At 44.5% G+C, this 27,264-nt stretch overlaps 1 protein-coding gene across 5 annotated transcripts in view; it reads right to left on the bottom strand.

Annotated features, from left to right (window-relative positions):
• Positions 1 to 1,185: 1,185 nt before the first annotated feature.
• Positions 1,186 to 27,264, bottom strand: part of Tjp2 (tight junction protein 2) — a 91,103-nt gene continuing 65,024 nt past the window's right edge. For 3 of the 5 annotated variants that reach the window (XM_051200129.1, XM_051200128.1, XM_051200127.1), the window contains exons 8-23: positions 25,857 to 25,965; positions 25,614 to 25,747; positions 24,289 to 24,355; positions 23,354 to 23,504; positions 20,555 to 20,663; positions 19,116 to 19,326; positions 18,159 to 18,346; positions 17,621 to 17,716; positions 16,377 to 16,456; positions 15,030 to 15,240; positions 8,454 to 8,554; positions 7,091 to 7,303; positions 5,867 to 5,977; positions 4,389 to 4,703; positions 3,026 to 3,111; positions 1,186 to 2,129 (exon numbers count right to left, since the gene is read on the bottom strand). In XM_051200129.1, the coding sequence (XP_051056086.1) occupies positions 1,970 to 2,129; positions 3,026 to 3,111; positions 4,389 to 4,703; positions 5,867 to 5,977; positions 7,091 to 7,303; positions 8,454 to 8,554; positions 15,030 to 15,240; positions 16,377 to 16,456; positions 17,621 to 17,716; positions 18,159 to 18,346; positions 19,116 to 19,326; positions 20,555 to 20,663; positions 23,354 to 23,504; positions 24,289 to 24,355; positions 25,614 to 25,747; positions 25,857 to 25,965 (2,342 nt within the window). In that variant the 3' untranslated portion in view covers positions 1,186 to 1,969. The remainder of the gene's footprint in view (positions 2,130 to 3,025; positions 3,112 to 4,388; positions 4,704 to 5,866; positions 5,978 to 7,090; positions 7,304 to 8,453; positions 8,555 to 15,029; positions 15,241 to 16,376; positions 16,457 to 17,620; positions 17,717 to 18,158; positions 18,347 to 19,115; positions 19,327 to 20,554; positions 20,664 to 23,353; positions 23,505 to 24,288; positions 24,356 to 25,613; positions 25,748 to 25,856; positions 25,966 to 27,264) is intronic. The other 2 variants (XM_051200131.1, XM_051200130.1) reach the window with 1 other exon arrangement.

Below are 27,264 nucleotides of genomic sequence, written 5' to 3'. Positions count from 1 at the left end.
GCAGCTTTTAGACAGTGCCTGCTGAGGACTTGAGGACTGCTCAGAAATTCAAGCTGCGACAATCAACAGCTTGGAGTCACAGCACCCAGACTGCCAGGCACAAAAAAGGACATGTTTAGAGCATAATTCACCAAGCCCCAGTTGTAACTCCAACAAAGCTTAAGCTTACCAGTGACACGTCTATCACAACATAAAGGACACTGAACTGAGCCCGTCCTCTTCAATCTTCTTCTCCCAAATTCTGTGCAACTTTGATTCATGTGGGCTCAGCTTCCTACTCTGCTGCATTTCTATTTTATTCTTTTAAGAGTGGATGTGAAAACAGATAGGCTTTTCTAGGAAGCAATTTAGTAGTAAACATAAGCCCTAGAAATACCCCATGGCTTCCTCTTACCAATTCCGCCTCTGAGCATCTACCCTCAGGAGAGGGCTGGCTCACAAAGTGCAGCTTAGATAACGTCTAATGTAATAGAGGGAGAAAATGGACATAATGGAAACAGCCAGCGGGGGAATGTTCACTTAGGGAGCATGGGCAAGATTAGTCTGCAGTTAGTTAGTAACGATGGGCATCCGCGAGGGGGCCATTCCTGATAAAATGTGAAGAAGAAAGAATAGGGGACAGAAGTACAAGCCAGCACTACCTCAGGGATCTCTCACAGACACGTGACAGACATGTATGAATAAGTAACTGATCAGGGCTGTGACGGGAAAACTCATTTAATTATTCACCTGTCTCTATTCCCCAACTTTCAAGAATGAACAAGTTCTCACTAGTGTGATCAACTGCAATAAAGGACTTAAACACGGGGACGGAGGGACTGGACAGTTGGCTCAGTGGTTTAGAGCACTTGTTCTGGCAAAGAACCCTGGTTTGATTCCCAGCATCCACGTGGTGGGTGGCTCACAACCATCCCTGACTCAGTTCTAAGGGGATCTGTTGCCTTCTTTGACCTCTGTATGTACCAGGTACACAAGCAGTGCACATAGATGCATACAGGAAAAACCTTTACACACAATCTTTTTGGGAAAAAAAAAAAAAACCCTGAAGTTTTAGTTAGAATAAATCAAGAAGGCCAGAGTATTGGGCCACAGTGGAGCAGCCGCCTATACTATGTACAAGGACATTGGGTTCCATCCCAACACTGCCCCAAGAGGAAGGTGTGTAGAAATTCACCACAAAGCTCATTATAATGTACTCCTTTTTATTAAATTATAAATCCGCTTGATGTCAGTACATACACTGATATAAAGGAAATAAAATACCCTTTTCTCAAGCATCTTCTTATGGAGCACATGGTTTTAAACAAACAACAACCACAAAAACTCTAGACTAACTTCTTAGCCTCTGAGCTATGTAGCACTAACAACCGAACTACCAAGTGTAACTGTCCTATGCACAGTCAGAAGTTACGGAAAATACTATAAAAACAATACCCTGGAAAGATCGCATGATGCAGGGGGCAGTTAGGCTGCAAAGTTGGTATAAAAAACTTAGTCAAAATAAAGTTTGAGTCCATTATAGCTTTGCATAATAAGGTTCAGCAAAGAAAACGTAAGACACACCTTCTCAAAGGCACTTAGAGAGCGTAATAAAATACTTCTGGATATATTTTTTTTTCTTACTCATTTTTCACATTTGCCTCACATTGAAGCAGTGTTGGAAGGCAGCTATGGATGAGGAAAAATAGTTATTGCTCCTTAATATACATTTTAAAAATACAGAGACATTAATACAGATTTTGGTCCACACCCAAGCAAGTAACAGTGTCAGACTATAGTGTTTCTCTTCATTCTGAGCCACAAAAAAAAAAAAAAGTCATAATCAGCTTTACCCCACCCAGTCCCACACACAGGGCCTTCAGTCGGTTAGTTGTGCTGTCTGTCGCCTGGCTCCCCACCATATCTCTGCAGTGCACTTTAGCTGGAGAACCTCTCCAGGTTGGCCTCCCAGGAGTCCATACACAGCCATCTACAATTCCGTGTCTCTGTACCGGGAAGGCTGGCTGTAGTAACCACGCTTTGAGTGAGCCGCCAACTGTTGGCGGTATTCCTCCTCCTCAGGATCACTGCCGTAGCTGGTGTCCTGGTAGAGTCTGGACGGAGCTTTCTGAGGCTCTGGAGGTCTAGAACTAAGAAAATGGGGTGTTACACACAGTCTGCACTGCCTGCCTGGCTGCCCGAGGGGGCCACTGAAGCTATGAGCCCAACAGGCTGAACTTCCTGAGCCCTGAGCACTGTCTACCACAGCCAGGGTGCTGCTGGTGCCTCTTCAGGTTCACAGGCTGAGACGGGAGGAGATATGGTATGGGCCAAGGCTATGTGTTGTGTGAGCTAACAGAGGAAGCCTGTACCTGTCACACTACTCCGCTCCCCACTACAGCCCGGCTTGGTAGAGAGCTCTCTGCCAGTGTCAAATCAATGATACCACGTTTTCTCTATCAGGGCCAACTTGCTCAACTGGGTTGGCATTCAAACAGTAGTCATCGTGCCTCCAGCCTCTCAGTGCCTTAAAAACAAGACTGCAGCTTCCAGAAGCAGGAAGCAACTCAATGTGAGATCTCCACAGGATGACAATAATGCCCGGCACAGACCTTCAGACCTAGTGCAGCACAAGCGGCCCCACTGTGCATACAAAGGAATTAAGGGGCTTGGCTAAACGCCTGTAAACAGTAGTGATGAGCCTATGCCTGTGCTTGTGTGCCCTCCTAACGCAACATTATGCTCCAGTGTGCCAGAAGACATTGGACACACAAGGCAAGTGACCAGAAACTTGTGATTCTGTAATCTTTTTGAGCAGGGTCTCTCTACACAGCTCTGGCTGGCCCGGCATTCTCAGAGATCCACCTGCCTCTGCCTCTGCCCACCTTTTGGTTCTGTAACCTTAAGAGTTAAGTTTGACTGACAGGATGAGGTACAGTCATGGGAAGGGAATCCATTGCTCTGTCCTCTGGGTAGAGCAAACCCTTCAAACCCAAATGCTGACGAAGCCTCCTCCTCTGGCCTACCTGTACTGAGCAGCCCTTACCTCATGTGCGGGGGCAGGCCGGCATCTGGCTTGGGGGCTTTGATAGGAACCGCATAGATGTCAGGGTGCTTCTGAGCAATTTCGATCTGTGGCAGGTAGGAAACAGAAGTTGAGAGCAGGCGGCCGAGTAGTTCTCTCGCTGGTCACCTGCAGGCCCTACCTTGTCCCCATATCCCACCACCTTTTCTCCCAGTTCATTTCTAGACAAAGAAAAATAGATGGGAGCCTGTTTCCATGGTTGGGTGGGGTCTCATGGGATGTGCCAATGGTGAGGACCAACACATGGAAAGGAGCTCTGAGACAGTAAACTAAATAAAGTAATTTGACAAAAGCTACCAATCCTGTATGACTCCATGTATGTGAGGGCCCCTAAACCATCAAATTCAGAGAGGCAGACTGCAGAGTAGTAATGTGGCAGTGGCTGCAGGAGGGAATGGGGATCGCCGTCAACTGAATGCACACAGTGCTGATGGCTGCACAGTGATGCGAATGTATTTTACAACACTGAGCTGTCGGCTTAAAAATGGCCAAAATGATAACTTTTATTTTACGTAGGACTTACAGTCCAACTACTCAGGAGACTGAATCCAGAGCAGGCCCTTTGCCTGGGTCACCCTGGGCAACATCAGCAAGGTCTCAAGAAGTGGAGGGGGATGGGAGCGTTGCCTCTGTCCCTTCCTTTTGAGGGAAGGTCTCACTGTGCCATCCAGGCTAATCTCCAACTACCAGGGCTGCAGAGATACTCCTGCCTCGGACTCCAGGCTGCTCCCACATCTGGCATCACTCAAGTTCTTTGATACTGAAACATTTCATGTGCATCTCAAAAATTCAAACTACAGTCTATAGGCCCAATGGCTGCTAATATCCTATGGCAAATCTGGGGACATACATGAGACTTCCCCAACCCCACATAACCACCAGCCATGTTCCAGCTAAAATAAACTTCTGAGGGTGCTTCTATCCCAAACTAGGACACACAGTTCTGAAGAACAAAGAACTGGCGCTTGCTTTTTTTTTTTTTTTTCTTTTCTTTTTCTTTTTTTGCTTGTTTATTTTGTTTACTAAGACAGGGTTTCTCTGTATAGCCCTAACTGTCCCAGAACTCACTTTGTAGATTACACTCACTTGGGCCTCAAACTCACAGAGATCTGCCTGCCTCTGCCTTCCAAGCAGAGGAAACAAAAAGGATGTGCTGACGGCAGGCAATCTGGAAGAGGCACACAGAACTGTGCACATGACTTCCCGGCATGATCCTATGATCCTGGTAGTAGGAAAGGGGGTACACGCTGCTACACAGAGAGCACACATCTTAAAAACTCTCACTAGGGAAAGCTAAGAGGCTCCGGTAATTTAAAACAATTACCCTTGCATTCTGTGCTTCTTGGAGCTCCTGCATCCTCTGTAATTTTGCCTTGTGGTCCATCTTCTCAAATATTTTCACTCTGCCCAGGACTGATTTGGGTGCATCTTCCTGCTCCTCGGTGCTCTCCCCTACCTCCTCGCTCTCAGGCACAGGGACAGGAGTAGAAGGCTTCAGGATGGATCGCCCGAAAGAGGGTTTTACTGCAATAGGGGGAGGACACCCTTTGGTAGATCCCCCCAGGCCTTCACTGCCAGTCATGGCATAGGGGTTTGCCCTGGAATAGTCGTAGGATTCTTCTCTGTTCTGGTTTCTGGCCTGCAAAGAGCAACGGCATGCCTTATGACATTGGGCCTTTAGTTCATTTTCGGAACTACATTAGTGTTTTAATGCATTGTGTTTCCTGATCAGTTTCCAAAGGTGGGCAACGTTACCATCTTTACAAAGAACCAAATACAACAGGGCCAACAGCCACCGGCCGGGCATCTTGAGCCCTCCCTGAGGAGGGCGGAAGTGCTGGCAGGGGTGAGATAGCCAGCAATAGCTAGAGGTAAAACAGATCCACATAATCTCATAGTAGAGAAGATCGGAACCTCTCAGAAGAAATCAATTTTGGAAATGAAAAGGTAGGTTTTTTCTGAGATCAAGCTGCATGGGGGGGTAGGACCCTGAGCCAAAGCGTGAGACCTGTGTTTGGCTGTGGGGCGATGAAGCCGAGCTGGAGTGGGGGGTGAGGTAGGCAGAATACCATGCCAGCGGCCATTGCTCCTTCATGTTCAATTCTAGCCCCGCTGCAGGCTTTCGGTGTCGTATTCTGTAAAGTTATTAATTACTACTGACAGTTTACATAATCACCGTTTTCTTCTCATCTGAGCTATTGAGCCACAAAAAATTTTACTGAGCTGTAAGGAAAAGCCTGTCACCATAGGCTGACTGCGGTCTAGGGCACATGACACATAACCCTGGAGCCCTTATGTTCTAGATAATGCTTTATCAATTCAATAAATTAAAATGCTCTTATAGTGAGAGGCATTCTAAACAACAGCCACGCCTGTTTTCCTTAGCAGATCACCTTAGCACCTTAGCAGTGAGCATCCTCTGGTGTATCCAAATTAGACTGTGGGCAGAAACCTTTAACCAGGTAGAAAAAGAAAAACATGATTGTAGCATGCAGCTTTTGACCATGTTTCACTTTTTCTACCAAGAAAAAATATATCAAAAAATGAATAAATGATAGGTAAATAAATGAAATAACTCTTCTCTGTAAATCCTAACATCATACACTTTCCTAATGGTGGCTTCCGTGCCTGTCTCTCAGAGGTCCCTGGTTTTCAGGCTCACTCAATGGCCTGAAAGAAAGGCTCTCACTGAGCACAAGGTAAGTCCAACATTGTCTCATTGTGTATGTCCCCATGGCTACCCGGGGAATTTAAGGCACCTGTGTTCTCCTCCTTCCCATCCTGGGCTTCCCAGCCACATACCTTGGGCGGCTCTGGCTTGAATGCCGGGGGTGGGCTACCATCCCTAAGTTGATCTCTGCTAGCAGCCCTCCTCATCTGAGCTCGTGGCTCTGGGCTGGGTTTCCTTATGCTCTACAAAACACAAAGGTTCATTCACACCAAGAACATCTGAGCAGAGGGAAGACAGCCCTCTGCTCTACTGCATTTCTGAAAACTTAAGGTAATGGGGAAGCTGACTAGCCAAGGCAACACTCTCCTACTGCAAAGAGAGAGACCAACCATCCTTTGCTAGAGAAAGCACAGGATGTACACACTAAACTGGCTGAGTACCAGGCACCAGGCTCTACCCTGACAGGAAGAAAGAAACAAAACAAAATACTCCTAAAATCTAAAGGTCTATGTCAATAGCAGCAGTATTTTTAAACATTAGCTATATCTTTATACATTAACTCTCTACTTCTTGTCTACTGTATATTAATCCCTGTGTGTGTGTGTGTGTGTGTGTGTGTGTGTGTGTGTGTGTGTGTGTGTGTGTGTGTTAGGCTATTTATTTTTGGAGTACTTCTATTTGATTTATCATTTACTGGAATGAGTTAATCTACTAAAGGGTAGTCCGTAACAACTATGATCCAAATGTGCTTAGATAATCTTGTCCACAAAGAGCATCATTCCAATGTTCTCAGAGATGCAATTAAAATGATTGCTTCACCCTATGTTAGCACCCACTGATACCGTTTGGAGAACCATGTAAACTAGTGGGTACACAGTGCGTCTGAGCAGATGGATGAAGTCCATTTAAAAAATGAAATACAGACAGAAGGAAACTGATGGGGAAACACTCGGGAACTCTAATAACATTAGAAGGTTAAAGGTCAAGGGGAGAAGAAAAGCAGGGCTCCTAAGAGTACAGAGAGAGGCCTAATCAAAGGTTACAAGCAAATACAGCAATAACATATTCATAAAGTTCCCCTTGTAATTTGGACAGCTGGTATGTAAAGCCGATATTTATACAACACTCCCGAGGACAAGAGTGTGGTAAATAGTACCAGTCAACCTTTTCCAATGCCACATTCTGGCTCTGCTTTTCAGGGACCACAGCCACATTGACTCCCAGTGGGCCTCCCTAGCCATCCTCTGCTCCAATCCTTGAGGATGCTTTCTACAGCATCCTCAGTGAACACTGCTCCTGCTTGTGGCCTCACAGCCTGCAGCAAGCTGCCCAGAGTTTGCTGTGCCTCGCCTCACCTCCTCATGCTGCACCGGCTCCGAGGAGCGGGTGATGGAAGACACCAGCGGCTCCTCAGCTGGCTCATCCAGCTCATTGTCAGTGTAGGCGCCTCCCTCGCCGTCGGTATCTTCAAAGTCACTGATGAGACGGCTGTCACAACTCAGATAGTCTGCGCCCATGGCAGTTAAGTAGGACATGCGGTCTTCAGGGTCATCATCCATCCCTTCCATCTAGAGGAATTTGTTTTGAAGGGTGAGTGGGATCTGGCATGGCTCCTGGGAGTTGGGGGGGACTCCCAAGGGATGAGCCATGTGTTGGCAACCTTGACGTGTGCCAGCAGGGGAAGGGACCTTTAGATTCTTGTTCTCACTTAGCTTTGAGATATTGATGCTAGGTTGATTCTATACAGGGCCACAAACTGAAGACCCTTCAGTGTATCCTTGCTACAGTCCATCCTCTAGGCCAGCTGAGCCAGGCTTCCTTGTTTTGCTGGTCTTCCAGGATAAGCTTTTCTACCTCATGCTATGCACCTTTCTACTCATCTCTAAGACTCTCAGACCCAGGCTCAGATGTTTCTCAGAGGTAGCTGGGTTCAATCCCCAGGACTAGAAAAAAAAAAATTCTCAGAACCCTGAGGACAAAAGCTACATTCTGCTCATCTTGCCCTCTCCAAGGAGCTGTGGAGACCACAAGCATTTGGTAGATGCTACATTCGTCAACTAAAAATCTAGGTCCCAAGGAGCAAGACAGTCCATTCCACCCAAAAGTCACTCTAGGGATCACCAGCTACCTCAATTTAGCTGGAGTAAAGGTTCCTAGAATGAAGGGAACCCCAGGTTCTCAACTCTCTGCTCCCACTGCATACCTGTGTATTCAGTATCTCTACAGATTTAGATGCTATTCAACTTGAGAGGGCTAGAACAGATCACTAGGACTTTCAAATTCAGAGTCAGGATGCATTGTCCACCAACCTCTTCACTAAGCGCATAATTCCAGCTGTTAGAGCTTCGCTTGGTATCTTTTTAAACTGTATTCCCCATGGTTCTCAACCTTGCCTCTCATCTCCACTCCAAGTTTCCCATGTCCTCAGTACAGTGCGGCATTAGGAATGAGAACTTGTAAGCTCTGATTAGAGGTACTTGGAATGCAATTCTAGTTGCTACATTAAAAGTAGAAGGGAAGTGAATGTAGGTCAGCATTCATCATGTTCTGCCTTGCAAAGTTCCTTCGATTTATTACTTTTTTGGAGAATTAAAAACATTCCGACTTGAAGACCACACTGACCCTTATTTGTTCATGGTTTACTACATTCACTGCCCTCTAGAGGAAGCATGGAGAACACAGACTCTCACCTCACAGCAGCAAATCTAGACCACATACCTTTCCTTCAGAGACCCAGACTGCTTCGCCTTGCTGCTGTTGGATGCTGTCCTTCAAGCTGCCAAACCAACCATCATTGGCTGCATTCACATTAATTGTAGCTACAGAAATGTAAACAAAAAGGTCAGCATCAATTTCCAGAAACTGTAGTAGCCCCACACTGGCCACCATCTGCAGTAGCCCCACGTTGGGCACCATTTGTAGTATCCAGCATCCAGAAGACCACAACAGGTAGTCATGTTCTGCTAGGCTTATTCATCTAGTCAGTGTTTGGAGGGAAACATGTGGATTAAGAAATTCTTCCCTGGAGCTGCTTTTGTCAAAGTACTTTTTTTTTATTATTTTATTTTTATTTTACATATCAATCCCAGTTCCCTCTCCCCCTCTCTCCCATCCTCCCATGACCCCCAACCACCCTCCCCCACTCTACATGTAGGGTGATGCCCTCCAGGAGGGATCATCTAAATCTGTCAAGTCATTTGGAGTAGGGACTAGGCCTTCTCTCCTGTCTCTAGGCTAAGGGACTATCCCTCCATGGGGATTGTGCTCCCAAAGTCCTTTCGTGCACCAGGGATACATCCTGGTTCCACTGTCAGAGGTCCCTTAGACTGCCCAGGCCTTCTAACTGAGACCCATGTTCAGGGGTCTGAGTCAATCCAATGCTAGATTCCCAGCTATCAGTCTGGGGGGCCCATTAGCTCCTCCTTGTTCGGGTCAGCTGTCTCTATGTGTTTCTTGTCCTGGTCTTGTCCTCCCTCTCTGTATCTGGATTCCAGTTCGGCTCAGTGTTTAGTTGTGGGTGTCTGCTTCTGTTTCCATCAGCTACTAGATGAGGGCTCTATGATAGTGGATAAGTTAGTCATAGATCTCATTATCAGGGAAGGGAATTTATGCTAGCCTTTCCACTGGTGCTCAAATTGTTAGTTGGGGTCAGTCTTGTAGGTCTCTGGACATTTCTCTAGAATCAGTTTTCTCTTCAAACCTATAATGGCTCCCTCTTTTATGCTCTCTTCTCTCTCTCTCTCATTCCTCCCCTGACTCAATCTTTCTAGTCCCACGTGCTTTCCTCTCCTCCCCTTCTCTTTCTCCTAGCTCCCTCTCCACTCACTGCCCCCCCCCACTCTCCATATTCTCAGGAGATCATCTTGTCCCTTACCTTTATGTGAGGGACCTTATATGAATCTCTTAGAATTTATCACAGAAAATGAAAATCCAAAAAACAAAAACAAAGTAAGTGATGAGATGAACAAGCATTCCACTTCACACCAAGCAAACAGAAACCTGAGTGCAAACTTGGAAAATTATTTTCTGAGTCTATAGCTTGAGCCATTGCCTTACACAGCCTATGTAAAGACGCTAACCTACAGCACAGACATAGATGCTAACAGAAACATGAAATGCATCTGTTCTTCACAATCTGTATTTACAGATGTAATGAAGATAAACTAGGCAAGCAAAACTGCTCCAAAACAGTAAATTGGATCTACACGGCTGGAGATATAGCTCATCTGGTTAGAGCACTTGCTGTGAAAGCTGGAGGGCATGGATTTAAATCTCCTGTATAAAAAGTTTGATGTGGCTAGGTGTGCCTATAACCCTAGCACTCACTGCAAGTGTAGACATGTGGATCCTAGGCACTCAATGCCAACTAGCCTGATGGACATAATATACACACAAAACATTATGCTAATATAAAAATGATCTAAAATGCAAATGATCAGGTTGCTAACCCTAACTACAATTGATTTGGGGGGGTGGGCAGTTTTAAGACAGGTTCTCTGTGTAGTCTTGGCTGTCCTGGAATTCACTCTATAGATCAGGCTGGCCTTGAACTTAGAGAGATCTGCCTCTGCTTCCTGAGTGCTGGGATTAAAGGTGTATGCCACCACCACCCCCTACAATTTTATTTTTTAATTATGCTTTCATGGTTCTTTATTAGAGGGCATTTGGCATGTGTAACCGTTAACGGTTACACAAAATTTCTGAGTAACTATGCTTCAAGTTTCCTTTTAATTAAATTTGACTGTCTTTCATTTAAGAAATCTCTAATCAGATGTACATCTGTACCTACTTTGGAGACAGGGGAATCTAAAGTTCAAGATCATCAGTGGCTACAAAGTAAGTTTGAGGCCAGCCTGGGGATGCAGGAGACCCTGGCTGGAAAACTTGAAAAAGTCCCACCTCTAACCTTGGGAAGCCATGAATGAGCTTAGTAGTTCCTTAGATATTAATCACTTACAGCATCAGACTAAACTGATGCATTGGACTGCCCAAAGAAACTAACCTTGATGCCATGGATTTTTTGCGCCCTTATCATGGTACTTCACAAAGATTATTGTAATCATAGCTAAAATATGATCCAAGATGTAAATATAGACGTGAGACTGTACACCCTAGGAACAAGTGACTCGTAACAGACGCATAAAGAATGTTAAGTGGCCCTTCACAGGTTTCTATTAGGAGCTGTCTGATACAGTATGAATTCATCACAAAGAAAACCTCAAGTTAAGGGTGCTCTCTAAGAAATATAGAAGACATATTTGTGTCCCCTGCCATTATGTCCTAAATGTCCTAAAACCCAAGTTTCAAAGAGAATCAAGTGCTGGAACATGGATATAGAAGTTCCATCGAAGCTAATTTCCTAGGCCCAACTCAGAGGTAGTATCCGATTCACACAACGAAGTTCTGAGAGGATCCTCCCGCTGCCAATGTCCCTGCTAGCATTCTCCTCTCCTCACCACAGCCACGCCCAGCCCTGGCTTGTGTAGGCAGTACCTTCCCAACTCTAGTGACAGAGGCACCATGTAAGCTGGAAGGGTTGGGGGGAAATTGAAAGTGAGTGCTAATGGATCAGCTTTCTGTTTATTGCTGTGGAATAATCCTTCTGTACACATTCATAGAATATGTATGACTCTCATTGCTTAATAAAAAAACAGACTGGCCAATAGCCGAACAAGAAAAGGTTAGGTGGGAAAGCCAAACTGAGAACGATGGGAGTAAGAAGGGCAGAGTCAGAGGAGTACCCAGCAGATGTAGACAGAAGCAAGATGGGCACGCTGTTCTGAGAAAAGGTACCAAGCCACGTGGAAAAGCATAGATAAGAAATACGGGTTAATTTACATGTAAGAGTAGCCAGTAACAAGCCTGAGCTATTGACTGGTCATTTACAATTAATATTAAGTTTCTGAGTGATTATTTGAGAGCAGCCACTGGCACAGGAAAACTCCATCCACAAGTCACACAACTCTGAAGGAACTAAAATCCACTGAAACAGGACCTTCAAATGGGTCAGGTATAGTATACAAATTACATCTCAGGAAGGCTATTCTGTGGCCACCTAAACACTCAGGTGCCAGACACCAGCTAAATAGGCAAACCAGCCTTCAGCCCATTTCCTTCCTATGATCAACATTTCCTACACTCCCCTAATCCAAGTATTTACCTACTGCAATTTGGGCTTTTCTCCGCTGATACAGGATTCATTTACCCCTTGTGCTTTTTCAAAGACTAAATAATAACCAAAACAAACAAACAAACAAACAAAAATCACCACACAAAGTCAAAAATTTTTCTGTAATGTGATGTGGTTCTGCTAATCATGCTCAAAAACCAGTGTTTCTGGGCTGGAGAGATGGCCAGCGGTCAAGAGCACTGGCTTCTCTTCCAGAGGTCCTGAGTTCAATTCCCAGCAACCACATGATAGTTTACAACCATTTGTAGTGGGATCTGACGACCTCTTCTGGCATAAAGGGCATACATGCAGATAAGAGTGCTCACATACACAAAGTAAATAAATAAATCTTTAAAAACATACACACTCACACAACAAAACATTCTCTTCAAAAGGAAAACAGAACAGTGTTTCCGGCACAAAGCACATCACCAGTCTGTGGATAGACTGGGGTGTAATGGGCAATAACAAGGGTTGATGTAGCCTCTACACAGCTTTCAGTAGTCAAGCTTAGGAGCCTGGAATAAATGTATAAAAGATAGTTGCATACATCTACTTGTACCTCTAGCTTGAGATCTGAATGTCCTGCCCCTCGGCCATCTTATATCAGAAAGGATGTGCTTGAGTTAAAGACATGGCCCAGTAGTTAAGAGCGCTGGCTGCTCTTCCAGAGGACCCAGGTTTGATTCCCAGCAACCACATGGTAAGAAACTATAATCCCAGTTCTAGAGGAGCCAATACCTTCTTCTGACCTCATCCGGTACTGATCAAATGTGGTACATAAATACACATGCAGGCAAAACACCATATACAGGAAATGAGTAAATTTCTAAAGGAGGGAGTAAGGGAGGGAGGGAGGGAGGGACGGAGGGACGGACGGAGGGACGGAGGGAATGCTGTGCTGTGCCAGAGGCCTTCTAGGTGGCCTATTTCTGAGACCTGATGCTGCCCTCGATCATGCTTCTCCCTTCAAGCATTTTATAATCATGACAAATCCTACATATATGATCTCTCCAGCGACTATGACCTGTGCTCCAGAACCAACAGCACTGACTCCCAGCTAGGACATGGAGCACCCAGATACCAGCTACCTTCTGCCAGCTCTCCTCCTTGTCCAATCCCCAGAAGCTTGGTTCTTCTTCCCGATTTCGCATACCCTTGCATGAAACTCAAAACCTCCTCTAAAGGAAGCTCCCAGCCATTCGCTGGACTTGAACAAAAGTATGGGGGCTGTGGGGAGTAAATGCGTCTCTTGGTTTCACATTCATAATCATATGGGGTTCCATTCCTCTTCATTGAAAATGAGGAATTATTAATTTGAGTGGCTAATTCAAAACCTCAACTAAAAAAAAAAATGCTTCAAGATCTCAAACTGTCAGAGAATACACACAATGGCCAAGGGAAAAAATCCACACTGTGAAATTCTCATACACAGAACTCTTATTAAAATGATCATAGCAAAACACCTGTAGGCTCTGTGGCTACGACACATGTGAAAAAGAAACGAATCTGATGTTCAGACTTCAGTCTCATCTCTAAAATGTTCAATTATGTTATTCAAGCACTCCAAAATCTAAAATGTAAAACATTTCTGGTCATAAACACTTTAAACAATGGATAACCAAACAACACGTCACACATCTGGCATCTGAATCATCTAGCTGGGTTGTAAGGTACATGAGATGTAGTGAGGAAAATGAGTTTTAGTCTGGGCTCAGCCACACTGGGACCTGTGACTCTGTACAAGTTCCTACTGGACTGATTAGGCAGCACACAAGTCAGACTAGCATTGCTGTTCATGGCCACTGCAAAGTAAATTGGTGCTGCTAGTGGTAAAAATGAAGGAAGATACAAGAGTAAGTAGGCAAAAGATACAAGCTGTAAAGATAGATCTATCGCATTCCGTTTAGAAGCTAAGAACAGGAGTGGCCCAATGGATAAGGCTTTGATAGAACAATTTCTCTGGTGCATTTGGTTACACTATATTTCTAACAGGAAAAGTTAAACTACAGTAAACACTGGTTGAATGTGGATACATATCCAGTCGCCTTGATCTTCTTCCCAATATATTGATGGTTAATGACAACAGTCACCGGCCTCTAAAGTCACTGGGTTAAAAAAGTGGCATCTATGTAGTACACTTACAGTGTTCCCACAAAAAAAAGCATTGCTCAAACAAATAAAAACTGTGACTCTTAAACTCTCCATTACATCATACCCACACAACTTATATATGAAGGTAGTACATTAAATATGTCCTATTTCAGACCATCTTATCATCATGAGTAATAGCTGCAATGTGTCTATTTGTGGTATTTAAAAAATACCTAATTATGGAAGATTTTATATGTAGATAACGTAAGGCCAGCCTATAAACTCGCTTGTACACAGAACCCCCATCTGCGTCAATGCCTGGCCATGTATGCAGCACCCACATCTGGGTCACCATGCTTGGCCAATCATCTATACTCTATCTTCTCTCAATGCAGATTATCCATGCAAATTCCAGTGTGCCTAGTACATAATTTATGAAGATTTTATTTAGTATGTATTTCTAAAACATTAGAGTAAATCTTTAAGAAAAGAAAACACAGCCGGGCAGTGGTAGCACATGCCTTTAATCCCAGCGCTCCAGGAAGCAGAAGCAGGTGGATCTTGGTGAGTTTGTGGCCAGCTTGGTCTACAGAGCAAGTACCAGGACAGGCTTCAAAGCTACAGAGAAACCCTGTCTCTGGGTATTATTACACCAAAAAAGTAGAAGTAACAGGTTTCTATTTTGGAGATGCTGTCAATCACTATGATAAGTTACTATCACATAGTCAGTTAATTCATCACTGACAGTAAGTAACATGCAGTCACCACAGACATGGGAACTTGGCGCTAAGGTAGGTTCAATCAATAATTAGCCTTGAGTCTACCACAAAAATCAAATGTCATTAAGATGATAGGGTTATTACCATGTCTTGGATCTTTACAATCATTTCTGGCTATCAAAATCACAAAGTTTAACATACGAATGCCATTAAGTCTAAATATCTAACTCTTCTTGAACGAGCATGACTCCATATCCCACACCCAGGTTATCTCTCATTTTGAGCACGAACCGCCTTTGAAACTTCACTCACCTGTAAAAAGATGAGAACAGGTTTTTTTGAGCTTGTTGGCTTGGTCAAATAACTTGCGTGAACTTTTGTTGGATGTTGGACTCAGCCTCTGTCTTATGGCTTTAACACCTTGTCGGGAATCCAGGTTGAAAAAGACCACGATTGGGAACCACTGAGTGTAGTTCAGCAGGTCCACAGCTTTGGGCGTCACATCGAGCAGGGCATGCTTGTCCTGCCACAGGTGGAGAAAGGATGGCACGTGTGGCGTGAGACACTAGCAGCGGGCTTGGTTTCCCAGGTAAAGACTGCGCTAGGCAAGGTGTGTATATTTAAATGTGTAGCTTTGAGCTGGAAGCCACTATGTATACCAGGCTAGCCTTGATCTCAGAGATCCGCTCCCTTCTGCCTCCTAGTGCTAGGATTAAAGGCATGCACCACCATGCCCAGCCAGCCCTGTACATTTAATTAAAAAGCCAAAAAATTTCTTTCCATAGTACATCCACTTCCATATTATCAGATATCCTCCCCCACCCCCGTGGTTTTTTGAGACATGGTTTCTCTGTGTGGCCTTGGCTGTCCTAGAACTCTCTTGTAGACCAGGCTGGCCTCAAACTCACAGAGATCTGCCTATGTCTGCCTCCCAAGTGTTGGAGCTAAAGGCATGCACCACCACTTCCTGGCCGAGATAAAATTTCTTAGCGAATGAGTGTAGGACCCTTCTGGTCCATGGCTTTGTCCTCCAGTTTCTCCTGAGTTCAACAGCAAGTAAAAAAGGCTGAGGACAGTACAAGGTTCTAAGTGAGAATGAGAGGACAGGCCACATTTGTACAAGTTTTATTAGAGCATATTTTTATAATTGGTCTATTTTGGTTCTGGTTATTGCTGTTTACCTCCTACCATGTCAATTTATAAATTAAATTACCACAGATATACATGTGAAGAAAAAGTACTTATGTGTGTATACATACATACGCATATGTACACACACCCACACACGCGTGTGTACGCGCGCGCACACACACGCATGCACACACACACTGTGTTGGTACTTTCAATTTACATAAGCTTTTATCATTAGTAGTTTCTAAATATTTTTATGATTCCCTTTTATTTTTTATGTGCATTGGTATTTTGATTGCATGCATGTCTGCGTGAGGGTGTTGAAGACCCTGGAACTGGAGTTACAGACAGTTGTGAGCTGCCATGTGGGTGCTGGAAATTGAACCCAGGTCCTCTGGAAGAGCATCAGTGCTCTTAATCTTTGAGCCACCGCTCCAGCTCCTCGTTAGTATTTTATTAAAATACACATTGTACTCCAAACCACGATCCACTTCTCTGGCAATATGGGCTTCTGATGAGTTTTCTCACCTGCTCAATAATTTGCCTCACAGTGTTCAACCGAACCACTCCACTGGATTTCTCAGATCCTGCATCTTTCGGTTCAGTTTCTGCATAAGAAAAAGAGAGTGGCTAAGTAATGCTGATGGAAAAGAGTGACAGCCAAATGCCCCAACTTAACATCAACTTGACACAAGCCAGCACCTCATGGCATGCATGATGAGATCATACCACTCACTGGATTGAAACCATGTGTGTTGTGTGTGTGTAAGTGCGTGTGTGCATGTGTTTCACATATTAAACACCAAGGTTTCACTCATACGAGGTAAGTGCCATACCACTGAGCTACAACCCCAGCAGTAGTATATGGAAATATAACCAAGAAGAAATTGCTAGGTCAACCTAACAGTACTTATGCCCCGATTTGCATGTATTCGCCAAGCATCGATATTCCAAGAAACTCTTGGACAGATCTAGAAATACAAACAAAAAGTCCTAAATATCAATGGATGAGCCTTAATTTTAAAAATAAAAATATTTGGGACCAGAATGCTCAATTAATATTTACTATGCTTAATTAAAATATCTGAAAAAAAGGAGACCCACATCTAAATATTAGATTCATTCACAGTTTAGCCAAGCATGGTGGCATATTCCTGTTATACCAGCACTTGTGAGATGGAGGCAGAAATATCAGAAATGCCAGCTTATCCTCAATACACTGTAATTTTAGGGCCAGTCTGGGCTATCTGAGGGACCCCGCTCAAAAAAAAAAGAAAAGTTTCATTTCTGTCATGCCTGTGTCCCACACAGACTGAAGGGTAATTATATGGAGTATTTTTAGTGCATATGCATTTAGAGGCTCATCATTCACATGAGAGCAAGGGTGGAATTATCCACTTACTATCATGTTGACAATCAAAAAGTTTCAATTCTTGGAATACTTCAGATTAGCAATGTTCAAACTGTAACATTAATATTAAATCTCTTTGTTATGTAAAAGAATATGCCTTTTATAAAGAGAGCCACACATATGCTCAAGGATAAAGCGTCTCATCATTGGCGATTTAAACACTGAACCAGCTCAGTACACCATGTCAAAGGCGGGGAGCAGTGTCTGTATCTGGGCAGCTGGTGGAGAGAAAGTGTGTGTGACAACATGGTACAGTGACTCCAGGCGGATTGTGTGGGTATTCATTATTCTTCCAACTTTCGTGTGCTAGAAAACTTTCAAAATAAACACTTTGGGAGCAAAACTCCACTAGCTGACTTACTTGCAGTTTGGAACCAGTCAGGTAACTCGTTGGCAAGCCTCTCCATGGCTATGTCTGCTATGGGGCCAAATAAGACCACAGGTCTCTTGAAGCCAGCTGACAGGAAGAGAGAAAGGCTATCAGACATGTCCAGATGAGAGAGAGGCCAAGGTACTGTCTACACTTCTGCAAACTCAGCAAAAGAAACTGCATCCTCACACCTCCAGCTCGACTCCAGTGCTCTCGTGAAATACAAGCCTTCGCTACCCTCCCCGCAAAGCGGAGCTTAGTAGAAACTTCACGTGTCATTTTCTGGTATTATGCTGCTTCACATCCCTACTCAGAGGGTAATACACAAATACTTCCATGTCAGAGTTAAAATCATTTTCCACATTTCGACAATTCGCCTCCCCCACTCAGGGGCTTTGATGGACACGATTCCCTCACCATACCCTTGGTGTCAGTGACAGGTGAAGATGGAACTAGATGGTTACAGCCACAGGGGAGGAAGCTGCTCAGAGCTCAACAGATCTCTTCCGGGCCCAGAGAGCTGCCTCACCTTCCCGCAGCAGGACTTTCTCGTAGGCAGGGAACTTGGTGCTAACAGACACAGAAGCCGTCAGGTCCTCCCGGCTCTTCCGGATGTTCTTCTTGACCCCGGACCTCTGGCCGCGCATCCTCCAGAAGTCTGCTCTGTCCCCAGCGTTCTCTCTCTGGGCATTCTGGACACTGGCCATTTGCTCAGCTCTGAGAGAAGGAGCCAGGAGTCATTCTCCACAGCATGAGAACAGGTTATGACTGACACCTAGCCAGTACCATGTAAGAACCCAAGCTGACTCCAATTAACAATGGAGACAAAGAAGGGGACCATGGAGGCAGAAAAGGCAGTGTGCAAGCTTCACTGTCAACCAGGCTGGATTAAAATCACCATGGAAAGACACCCTTTGAGGGTCTTTCGAGAAAGGGAAAAACCACCCTGAATAGATGGTACCTTCCCCCAGATTGAATACAAAGGAGAAAGCAAGCTGAGTGCCAGCATGCATCTCTCTCTTCTCTCCCCTCCCCTCCCATGCCCTCCCCACTCTTCTATTTTGTCATAGCGATGAAGAAACCCAACAGGTCTCTGAACTCCACAAGCCGTAGCTCAGTACGGAACACGCCATGTGTCTCATACAATATGTAATAAGAATGCATGAATGCGTGTAGTAATGGGTCACCTTTCTTTAAGTTTCTACACTGCCACACACCAACAAGCGTTTCCTAGCCTCTTCTAAGGATGGAGACCAGGTGTGCTGGGGGTGCTGTGCCTGCACAGTATTTCCCACAAGCAGGGCAGCAGGCAACCCTAAAAAATAAGCCAAGTGCAACAACCAGATGCTCACAACTCTAAAGGTTCCAGCTCTGTATCCATAACCACTGAGGGCGACAGATGATGACGTCACATGGGATTTCCTTAAGGGCCTTTCGAAGGGAAAGGGATTTAAAGGCAAGTTTAGATAAGTCCAGTCTTAGTCACCTGCTTTTGTTAGGGATTAAGCCTTTCTCCAGCTCATTTCCGATCCTCACAGCCAGCCAGTGGCCCAGCTTGCCATCATACAGCGTGTCTACCACTCGGAAGACCTCGCCCCTGGTGAAGGCCAGGCTCTGTGGAGTTTCCTTCTCACATTCAAAGTGGCTTCTTATGAAAAATGAATCTCCTCTGCCACAAGCCAGGATGTCTCTGTACACTGGAAAACAAAAGCACTGTTGACCGCACTGGGCTTAAGTGGAGATCTTAAGTCAGCACTTCCCCGTCCTGCCTTCATTCCTAGCACACGGCCTTATGGCAATCAGGCTCCAACGAGAGGAAGCAAGAATCATTAACTTCCTGAAGTGCTGTGATGCCAGATCTGTGTCAAGCTGACAATGTATGGTGTGCCTAGACAATGTGTGGGAGCGCCTAGACAACTGATTAAAAATACTACAGGCCTTTCTGAGAGGATATGATAGGCAATGGTGGAGTAAAATTAACATTCAAATGCAGTGGTTCTCAATATGTGGGTCATGACCCCTTTGGGGATCACATATCAGATATCTTACATTTCAGATACTTACACTAGGATTCCTAACAGTAGCAAAATTATAGTTATGAAGTAGTAATGAAATAATTTTATGGTTGGGGGTCACCACAGCATGAGGAACTGTATTAAAGGGTCGCAGCATTAGGAAGGCTGATAACTACTGTCCAAATATGGAGACTGAGTAAAGCAAACTGCTCTTCTTAACAAGGGTGGAGCCTCATCCTGCTGAAAGCCTGGTTAGAATATTTCTGCCACACATCAGAGTTAATTCCGGCTGGGACATCTGCTTTTCTCTTACCTTTCTACTGTATCTGTTCCATCAATTCTTGTAGAAGTTAAGTGAGGGCTTCAGGCTAAACCCAAATCTAAAACTCAACCTTTCATTCTGCTAGGTCTGCAACCTGCTGGCTCACCCTAGCCAACATGGGACTTGCCAACCTGCTACTCACATCAACAAAGTCCTTAACAACGTATCTTTATCTCTTATGAGTTCTGTTTCTCTGCGCACCCTTGACTAACACAGTTGTTCACCAACCTTTGGACACGAACAGGAAGGGACTGCTCTTGTCCCCCACTTTACAAGTGAGGACCTGGGAAGGTGAAACAGCCTGTGAGACTGGCGAGAGCTAAGAGGAGCCAATGCCACTTGTCAGTCACACAGAGACCTGAAACAATTCTGTCATAACCGAGGATGCGCCACTGTTCAGAAAAGCAGGTTACCTCCAGAAGACACACAACTGGCTAAATCATTTCAGTAGAATTATTTGACCCAAAATTAACAGCACCTAGATTCTCTCCATACACCCGTGACCCAATGCTGCTTATTCTGGTCCAGAGGCACCTCCTTCTTCCTCCCCACCCCCCTCAAATAAAACACATCGTCAAACTTGCTCACCGTCTGCTCGGCTCTGAGCCAAAATGGTCACAGTTTCACCTTTGGGGATTTCTAACAGGTAGAGAACTGCATCTTCCCGAACTAGCCCTCTGAAGTCCTGGGTGTTCACCTGGAAGGAAGAAATAACAACTGAGCAATGTGTGAGGGGAGTTACCCTAAGGTTTTGATCGGGCTGTGGAAATACCTCAATGGCCAAGTACTTGCTTAGCAGGTACAAACAAAGCTCTAGGATTAATCCCTAGTAGTCCCAAAGATTTAAATGGAAACTCCTGAGTTTCTGTTTGATTGCAGTAGGGGCCTGTGAAGAGCAAGAGCAGCATGTGTACGAGTCCACACCACTGCCACTCAGTCCAGCAGCACAGCACCTTTCTACTGGCCTGGACCGTATGAGTGCCGTGACGTCATCCTTCCTCAGTGCTCTGCATACCATCACATCTGCCAATTAAGAATCTGTCACTGAGCTGGGCAGTGGTGTTGCACACTTTTAGTCCCAACACTGGGGAGACAGGCAGGCATATCTCTGTGAGTTCAAGGCCAGCCTGATCTACAGAATGTGCTCCAAGATGGCCACAGAGCCACAGAGAAAAATCCTGACTAATTAGAATTTCTTGTCATTCTCTCTGTTCCCCCTTTCTACAAGTCTCTCAAACGGGTGACCAGAAAGGTACAATATAAAGTAACAAACAGATAACTATAATCATTATCGAATGGAGGGGGTCTGCGATAAACTGATCTGGCACCACACTTTTTAAAACTTAACTCAAGTAAAGTCTTCAGTACATGTTCACAGGTCATTTCAACCTTTCCCCTATAACTCCAATCACTTGGAAACTATCTAACACAAGAAATCCAGTGTACACAGCTGTAATCCTGGCGCTTTTGGCTGAGGCGGGATGATGATGATTTCAAGGTCTGTGGAACTCTGTCTCAAAAGCAAAGCAAAAGAAACATGTTTCACACGTGTTCATGAATCACGGTGCATCTGGTCTTCCGTGGAGGACCACTGCCCCTGTATCATAAAGTGCTGTCCTATACGTCCTTAAGGGGGATACTACAGAAAGATGCTGTAAGATAACAGAAAAAGCCAGGAAGTAGTTTTAACTTGCACTTCCCTGATGGCTAGATGTTGAACAGCTGAAAGTAAAATTTTCTTGTCCGTTTGTATCCCTTTATTTGACGAGTCCATTTAGTTCCATGCCCCAATGTATAAAAATTAATTTGTTTTATATTGTAACAGGGCTTTGCCTGTATCTATCTCTCTGCATTATATGTGTGCTCAGTGACCAAGCAAAGAGAGAAATGATTCCCAAAAGGTGCCCTCTGACCTCCACATGCATGGTAGGCACAAGTGTGTCTTTTCCATTCCATAACAGTTTTTTGAGGGAGAAATAGCAGCCACACCATATAAATAACAAAGAGGCAGTTAAACCAAGTGTTACTTATACTGTGTTCAGCTGCAGTCCAGCACTCTGCACATGCCAAGCCTTACCTACCAAAGGCAGATCCATCCTTAAAATCCTAAAAAAAAAAAAACCAAAAAACCAAAAACAAAAATAAAATAAAATGGCCAGGCTATGCATGCAGTTCCCTTTGTATCAAGTAGATCACATGAAAGCGAAAAGGGCTGGCCAGTGCTTCTGAACTTCAAGGTCGGACTGTGTGGCCCTTTCCAACAGACAAGAAACAAATATCGTCTTTCATTATCTGAGGGCAGGATGCACGGCCCACTGGGTGTGCTGAGCCTGGGGAGGATTGGGTATCAGCTCCAGCACACTGTGCTGTGTGGCTGCCTCTCTGCTCAGGCTATCTCAGCCTTTTACAGAAAAGAAAGAGATCCTGTAGTCAGCTCGAGTGATGGTCAAGGCCACTTGCTGCCTGACCTCTACTGAAAACTACTGCAAGAGAAATTGGGTACCCATTAGTATCTCTCTGGTCACCATGGTGATGCCAGGAAACAAAATAATTTATAGAAAAGTTCTAAGCATGGAAGCAATTCTCCTTGTCTTTAACAAAGTTTTAGATAGAAATTGAGAGCCTGAAGCCCTAAGTGAATTCTCTACTTCTCTTCATAAAAGCTCACACAGATTGTCCACAAGACAAATCTACTTTATTCTTCAACTTTAAAAAAGCTAAATTCTAAACCTCTAGCTTCTGGGTAGCAGGAAACATGCTTCCTTTTCATTAGCATATTTACCAAGTACAGCATGTGCTGGCATCTGAAGCCTGGGAGGCTGGGGGTGAAGGGATGCCCTGGGATCATGTGTTGCCCTGAGGTTCACTCAGGTAGTCTTCTAGAACCCTTCCTGGAGCCAAAGAAAGTTCTAGAGTTTCACTGGAAAGCTTGTTCATAAGCAAGGTCTGGCAACCCCCATGCTAGAGGCACAATCTGATAGCCACAGAGGGAGGGTGTGACCTTGTGTCCTGAAGCCTGACGTTCCCAGTGATTCTATAACTTCTCCTCTCTCCTTTGAGCCTAGAATTTCTCACCAGACTCCCAGTTAATGGCATGTGGATTTTCCTCCATGCCATTAGTATATGAGTGCATACAGAAAAAGAAAGAAATTTGAGTTTGATGCCAGCTTAGTCTACTGAGCTATTTCCACAGAGAAACCCTTCTCAAAAAGAACAACAAGAAAAACAAAAAAGAAAGAAAGAAATTCCAGAGCCCAATGGCTGCTTGCTCCCCAGCATGCCAAACTATTTCAGTAACCAGGAACCATTGTTCTCAGAACTACTTCACTTGAAACACATCCAGAAAGGCACCTGCCCAAGTGACTGCTAGAAGGCAGGCTTCCTTACCTTCAGAATCTGGTCTCCTTCTTGTAGGCCCTCCTGCTCTGCAGAGGTGCCCTCCTGAATGCCAGCCACAAATATCCCAACGTCATTCCCACCGGCCAACCGGAGGCCCACGCTGTCTCCCTTCTTGAACTTCACCATTTTGGTATTAGGGCTGTCGGAGGTTTGATTTCAGAAAGAGAAGATGAAAGACACTGTTTAAATGATGAAGGGTTCACATGGAGGTATTAAGGGTTTAACTATTCTCTAGCTCAGAAGGGATGTCATAGTTTACAAAAGTTCCCTCAAAATTTTCTCATCTGTCCTCTAATTTTATCTCCCTGGGACAGTGAAAGGAATGTCTATCGGTCCACAAAGGAGCAAAAATACAGGGTTTACCACATTAGCTCGTGTAAGATGAGAGGATGGAATTAGGGATTAACACTGGCTATCTGATAGGAAGAAGGATGCCCTCCTGAGTCTACCCCACCACAAGTTTAGTCAAATACAGACAGTTCAGATCCAAGGAAGCTGGTCCTAACCCAACACTCGCTGTCTAGACACCACTGGACCACTGGACATCACCCCTTCTCTCTCCCCAGCTCACACAACCACCACACCCACTGCAGTCGCTACTGAAGCACCGTAGTCTGGAGTTGCTTCACCTGGTTGGGAGTCAGGCATTTGGCCCAAAGCAAATATGCAGGAAAACATGCAGGAGAGGAGAAGGAGACGGGTAGGTGAACAGACACCAAAGCCACAGAGTTCACCCGATCCCAGATTGTGTTTCTCTCATAAATGTCTCCTCTTACTTATGAATATTAGGAATAAGAGTTGATGAAAGGTGGCTGAGTAATGGGCAAACTCGCCATCTGGGGCAGGAAGAAGTACACCATTACTGTGGATTTCAGCTAAGCAGATCTGCTGAGTGGAAAAGGAATGGGTTGGGAAGTACATACCCATATATTGCCTCATCTTCAGGACTAGGACGAAGAAAAGTTCTTGGGGCTGTCCTGGGTTGAGGAACTGTGGATTTAAAGATTTTTATCTGGTTTTATTTTATGCATATGAGATTTTTCTTCATATATGTATATGGACCATGTGAGTGCCTAGTGCTTGTCAAGGCCAGCAGAGGGCATCAGATCCCCAGAAATTAGAGTTACAGAGGGTTGTGAGATACCATAAGGAGGATGGGAAATGCCTAACCCTTGAGCCACCTCCCCAGTCCCCAGGCACTGTGGATTTTATAAGTTTAGTGTGGTTTGAAGGTGTGTAGCTCAAGTGTGTAGCTTTGCCTCGAATGCAGAACACTGTGGATTCAAGCTGCATACTGTGAAAATAAATCACACCAAAACAAGACTACAGCCTTCTTCCTTATCATCCAGATTCACAGGAGCTTGTTGTTCCTTAATAGAAAGACAGCAAAATCCACAGGCTTCAGGTGTGTCTTACGCCATACTAAACCATCAGCACACACCTTTTCCTGCTCATGAGCCCACTCCCATTTCCAAGTGCTTCCCTTTCTTAGGCTGTCTTCATTTTTTATTTCTTTAAAAAGAGAGAAGGGTGGTGGCATACACCTTTAAACCCAAGCACTTGGGAAGGAGAGGCAGGTGGGTCTCAGTGAGTTTAAGGCCAGAGTAAGTTCCAGGAAAGCCAGGAGTGTTACACAGAGAAACCCTGTCCCCGAAACAAACTAGTTAATTAAAAATAATAAATAAAGGAAGACTTACAGACAAAGTTTAACTTGAAGGCATTAGCAGTTATCAGTTTCCCATAGTCAGAGAAAAGACATACCCAAAACCAAAGGAACATATGCACAAGGCGATGATTGCTCCTTACAACCTGGAAACAATACCATGTTTGCCCACATATAAATGTTTATGTACCTAGAGTTATGATGAAATTTCAGAGTGGTAGGAAAGACTAGGGTGATGATGTTGGGTTTGTGGACAGAGGGCTAGAGGACTGGAACTCAAATATGTCAAAATGTGATCAATTCTGATGATATATTAAAAAGGTTACCTCCCACATTAAAAGAGAGAAAAAAAAAAAAAAAGAGGGCCTCTTCCACTTTGTAAGTTTTAAAAATAATTTGGCATTTTAAAATCCACATTCTGGAAAGAGCAAGCACATATTTCTGAACTCAATTCTTCTGTGCCTGGTACTGGGCTGGGGAAGGTATACTCAGCATAAACTAGCTTATGTATCTCACAACACACACACACCACACACACACACCACACACACACACACACACACACGAATGACCTTAAAACCTTACCTGGGGTTTCTTCCTGGTACCGGGGCTCCTTGTTGGCCTCTGCAACACTTGCAGCAGTGATGTCCCCCATGGACTTGAATGGAGTGGGTGTGGCGCCCATCCTGGACAGTCTGCCTGAGGTTTCCTCTCTTGAACTGAAGCACACATCATGATCATGTCTCAGCAGAAGACACATTCACCATACACACTCGGGTGCATTTGCCAGTGACTAAGAGAAACGAAGCCCACACTACACTGTCTTACCTCGGCCTCTCCTTCAGTTTCTCATTGGAGGAATGATAGTCTTGATCAGAGAACTGCTGGCGCTTCTCCTCTGGAGAAAAAGATCGGTTGGACTCTATTTCCGAGATATCTGGTTTTAAAATAAGGGAAAGTCCTTTTCAGTGAAATACACACATACCCAAAATTACACTATGCTCCCTGAGCAGGGAGCATAATGGAAGGCTATCAGTTTAGCAGGTTTTTTTGTTTTCACTAAGGGATAGGGAAAAAAACCTGCTAATTTTCAGAGAGAGACACTTGCAAAGCTGTTTTAAGGGGGCCACGGTCGAACTGTAGAGATTGGTTTCAAAACCATTTCCCCAACGAATCTGGGCAGATGATTAAGTTCCTTGTGCAAAATGCTAAACATTAGCATGCAGCCTATCCATAATCTTCTGCATAGTTTCTCTACAACACACAACATCCTGCAAATGCCATATCAATGGTGGTTACGCTGTATTGTTGGTAGACAAACAAGAAAAAGAAACCTTAACTTTGCAGATTCTTTTCGCACATATTTTCAACCCATGATTGCTTGAATCCAAGGCTAGAGAAACCACTCATTGCCACACAGACCAGTGCCCCTTAAATTTTAATGTACACTCAAACCATCTGGGGAATCTTGTTGGGATCAAGCTCCCTGACACTAACGCCGTGCAGGGAATAACATGAACAGTAAGGAAATAAACTATGACTACTACAACTGGTTGCCTTGATCGCTTTGCTTTCCTGTACTATACTCACATAGTCCAGATGAAGTGATCAGACTCCTGATATACTGGAAATGAAATTAACTCTCAAAGCCAGGCATGTTGGTTCACACTAGCCATCTCAGGGATGCGCCTGATGACTGTTGAGTCATCCTGCCAGCCCACAATGCTATTTTCACCCAGTAGTCTAAACAAGGGGCCAGTGGAAAAGTCAACTGTGGTCTGGGAAGGGACCATGCCTCAGGGAGCATGCACATGAGATCCCTCTCCTGAGCTACATCCCCAATCTGCAAGCATTACAAGACAAGAGCCTATCTCCCGGTTGGCACTGCTTTTAGGATATTCATGTGAAGAATATTCACAACCCTTTTACTGCACTCCTTATCTAATCACTTTTCTAAAACATCCTTGGAAGGTAGGGCAGCAATCTTCACTCTGCAATCCGAAGACACCACACCTGCCCTGACAAGGAACAAACACTTGGAACTGGTCCCTGTACTTCAACCTAAGTGTTTATTAGCATTAAAAGGCAGTTAGTGTACTGCAAGTAACATGAGAAACTGGAATAAATGCAAGTTATCCAAGTTTAAAACAAAACAAACAGTAACAAGTAGGAACAGGGCCATATATTAGTAAGATACAGATACAGAACAGGGACTACACACACACACACACACACG

The sequence above is a fragment of the Phodopus roborovskii genome, unplaced genomic scaffold, assembly GCF_943737965.1.
Source record: "Phodopus roborovskii unplaced genomic scaffold, PHOROB, whole genome shotgun sequence".
Taxonomy (NCBI): domain Eukaryota; kingdom Metazoa; phylum Chordata; class Mammalia; order Rodentia; family Cricetidae; genus Phodopus; species Phodopus roborovskii.
This window is presented reverse-complemented; position numbering and strand designations above follow the sequence as displayed.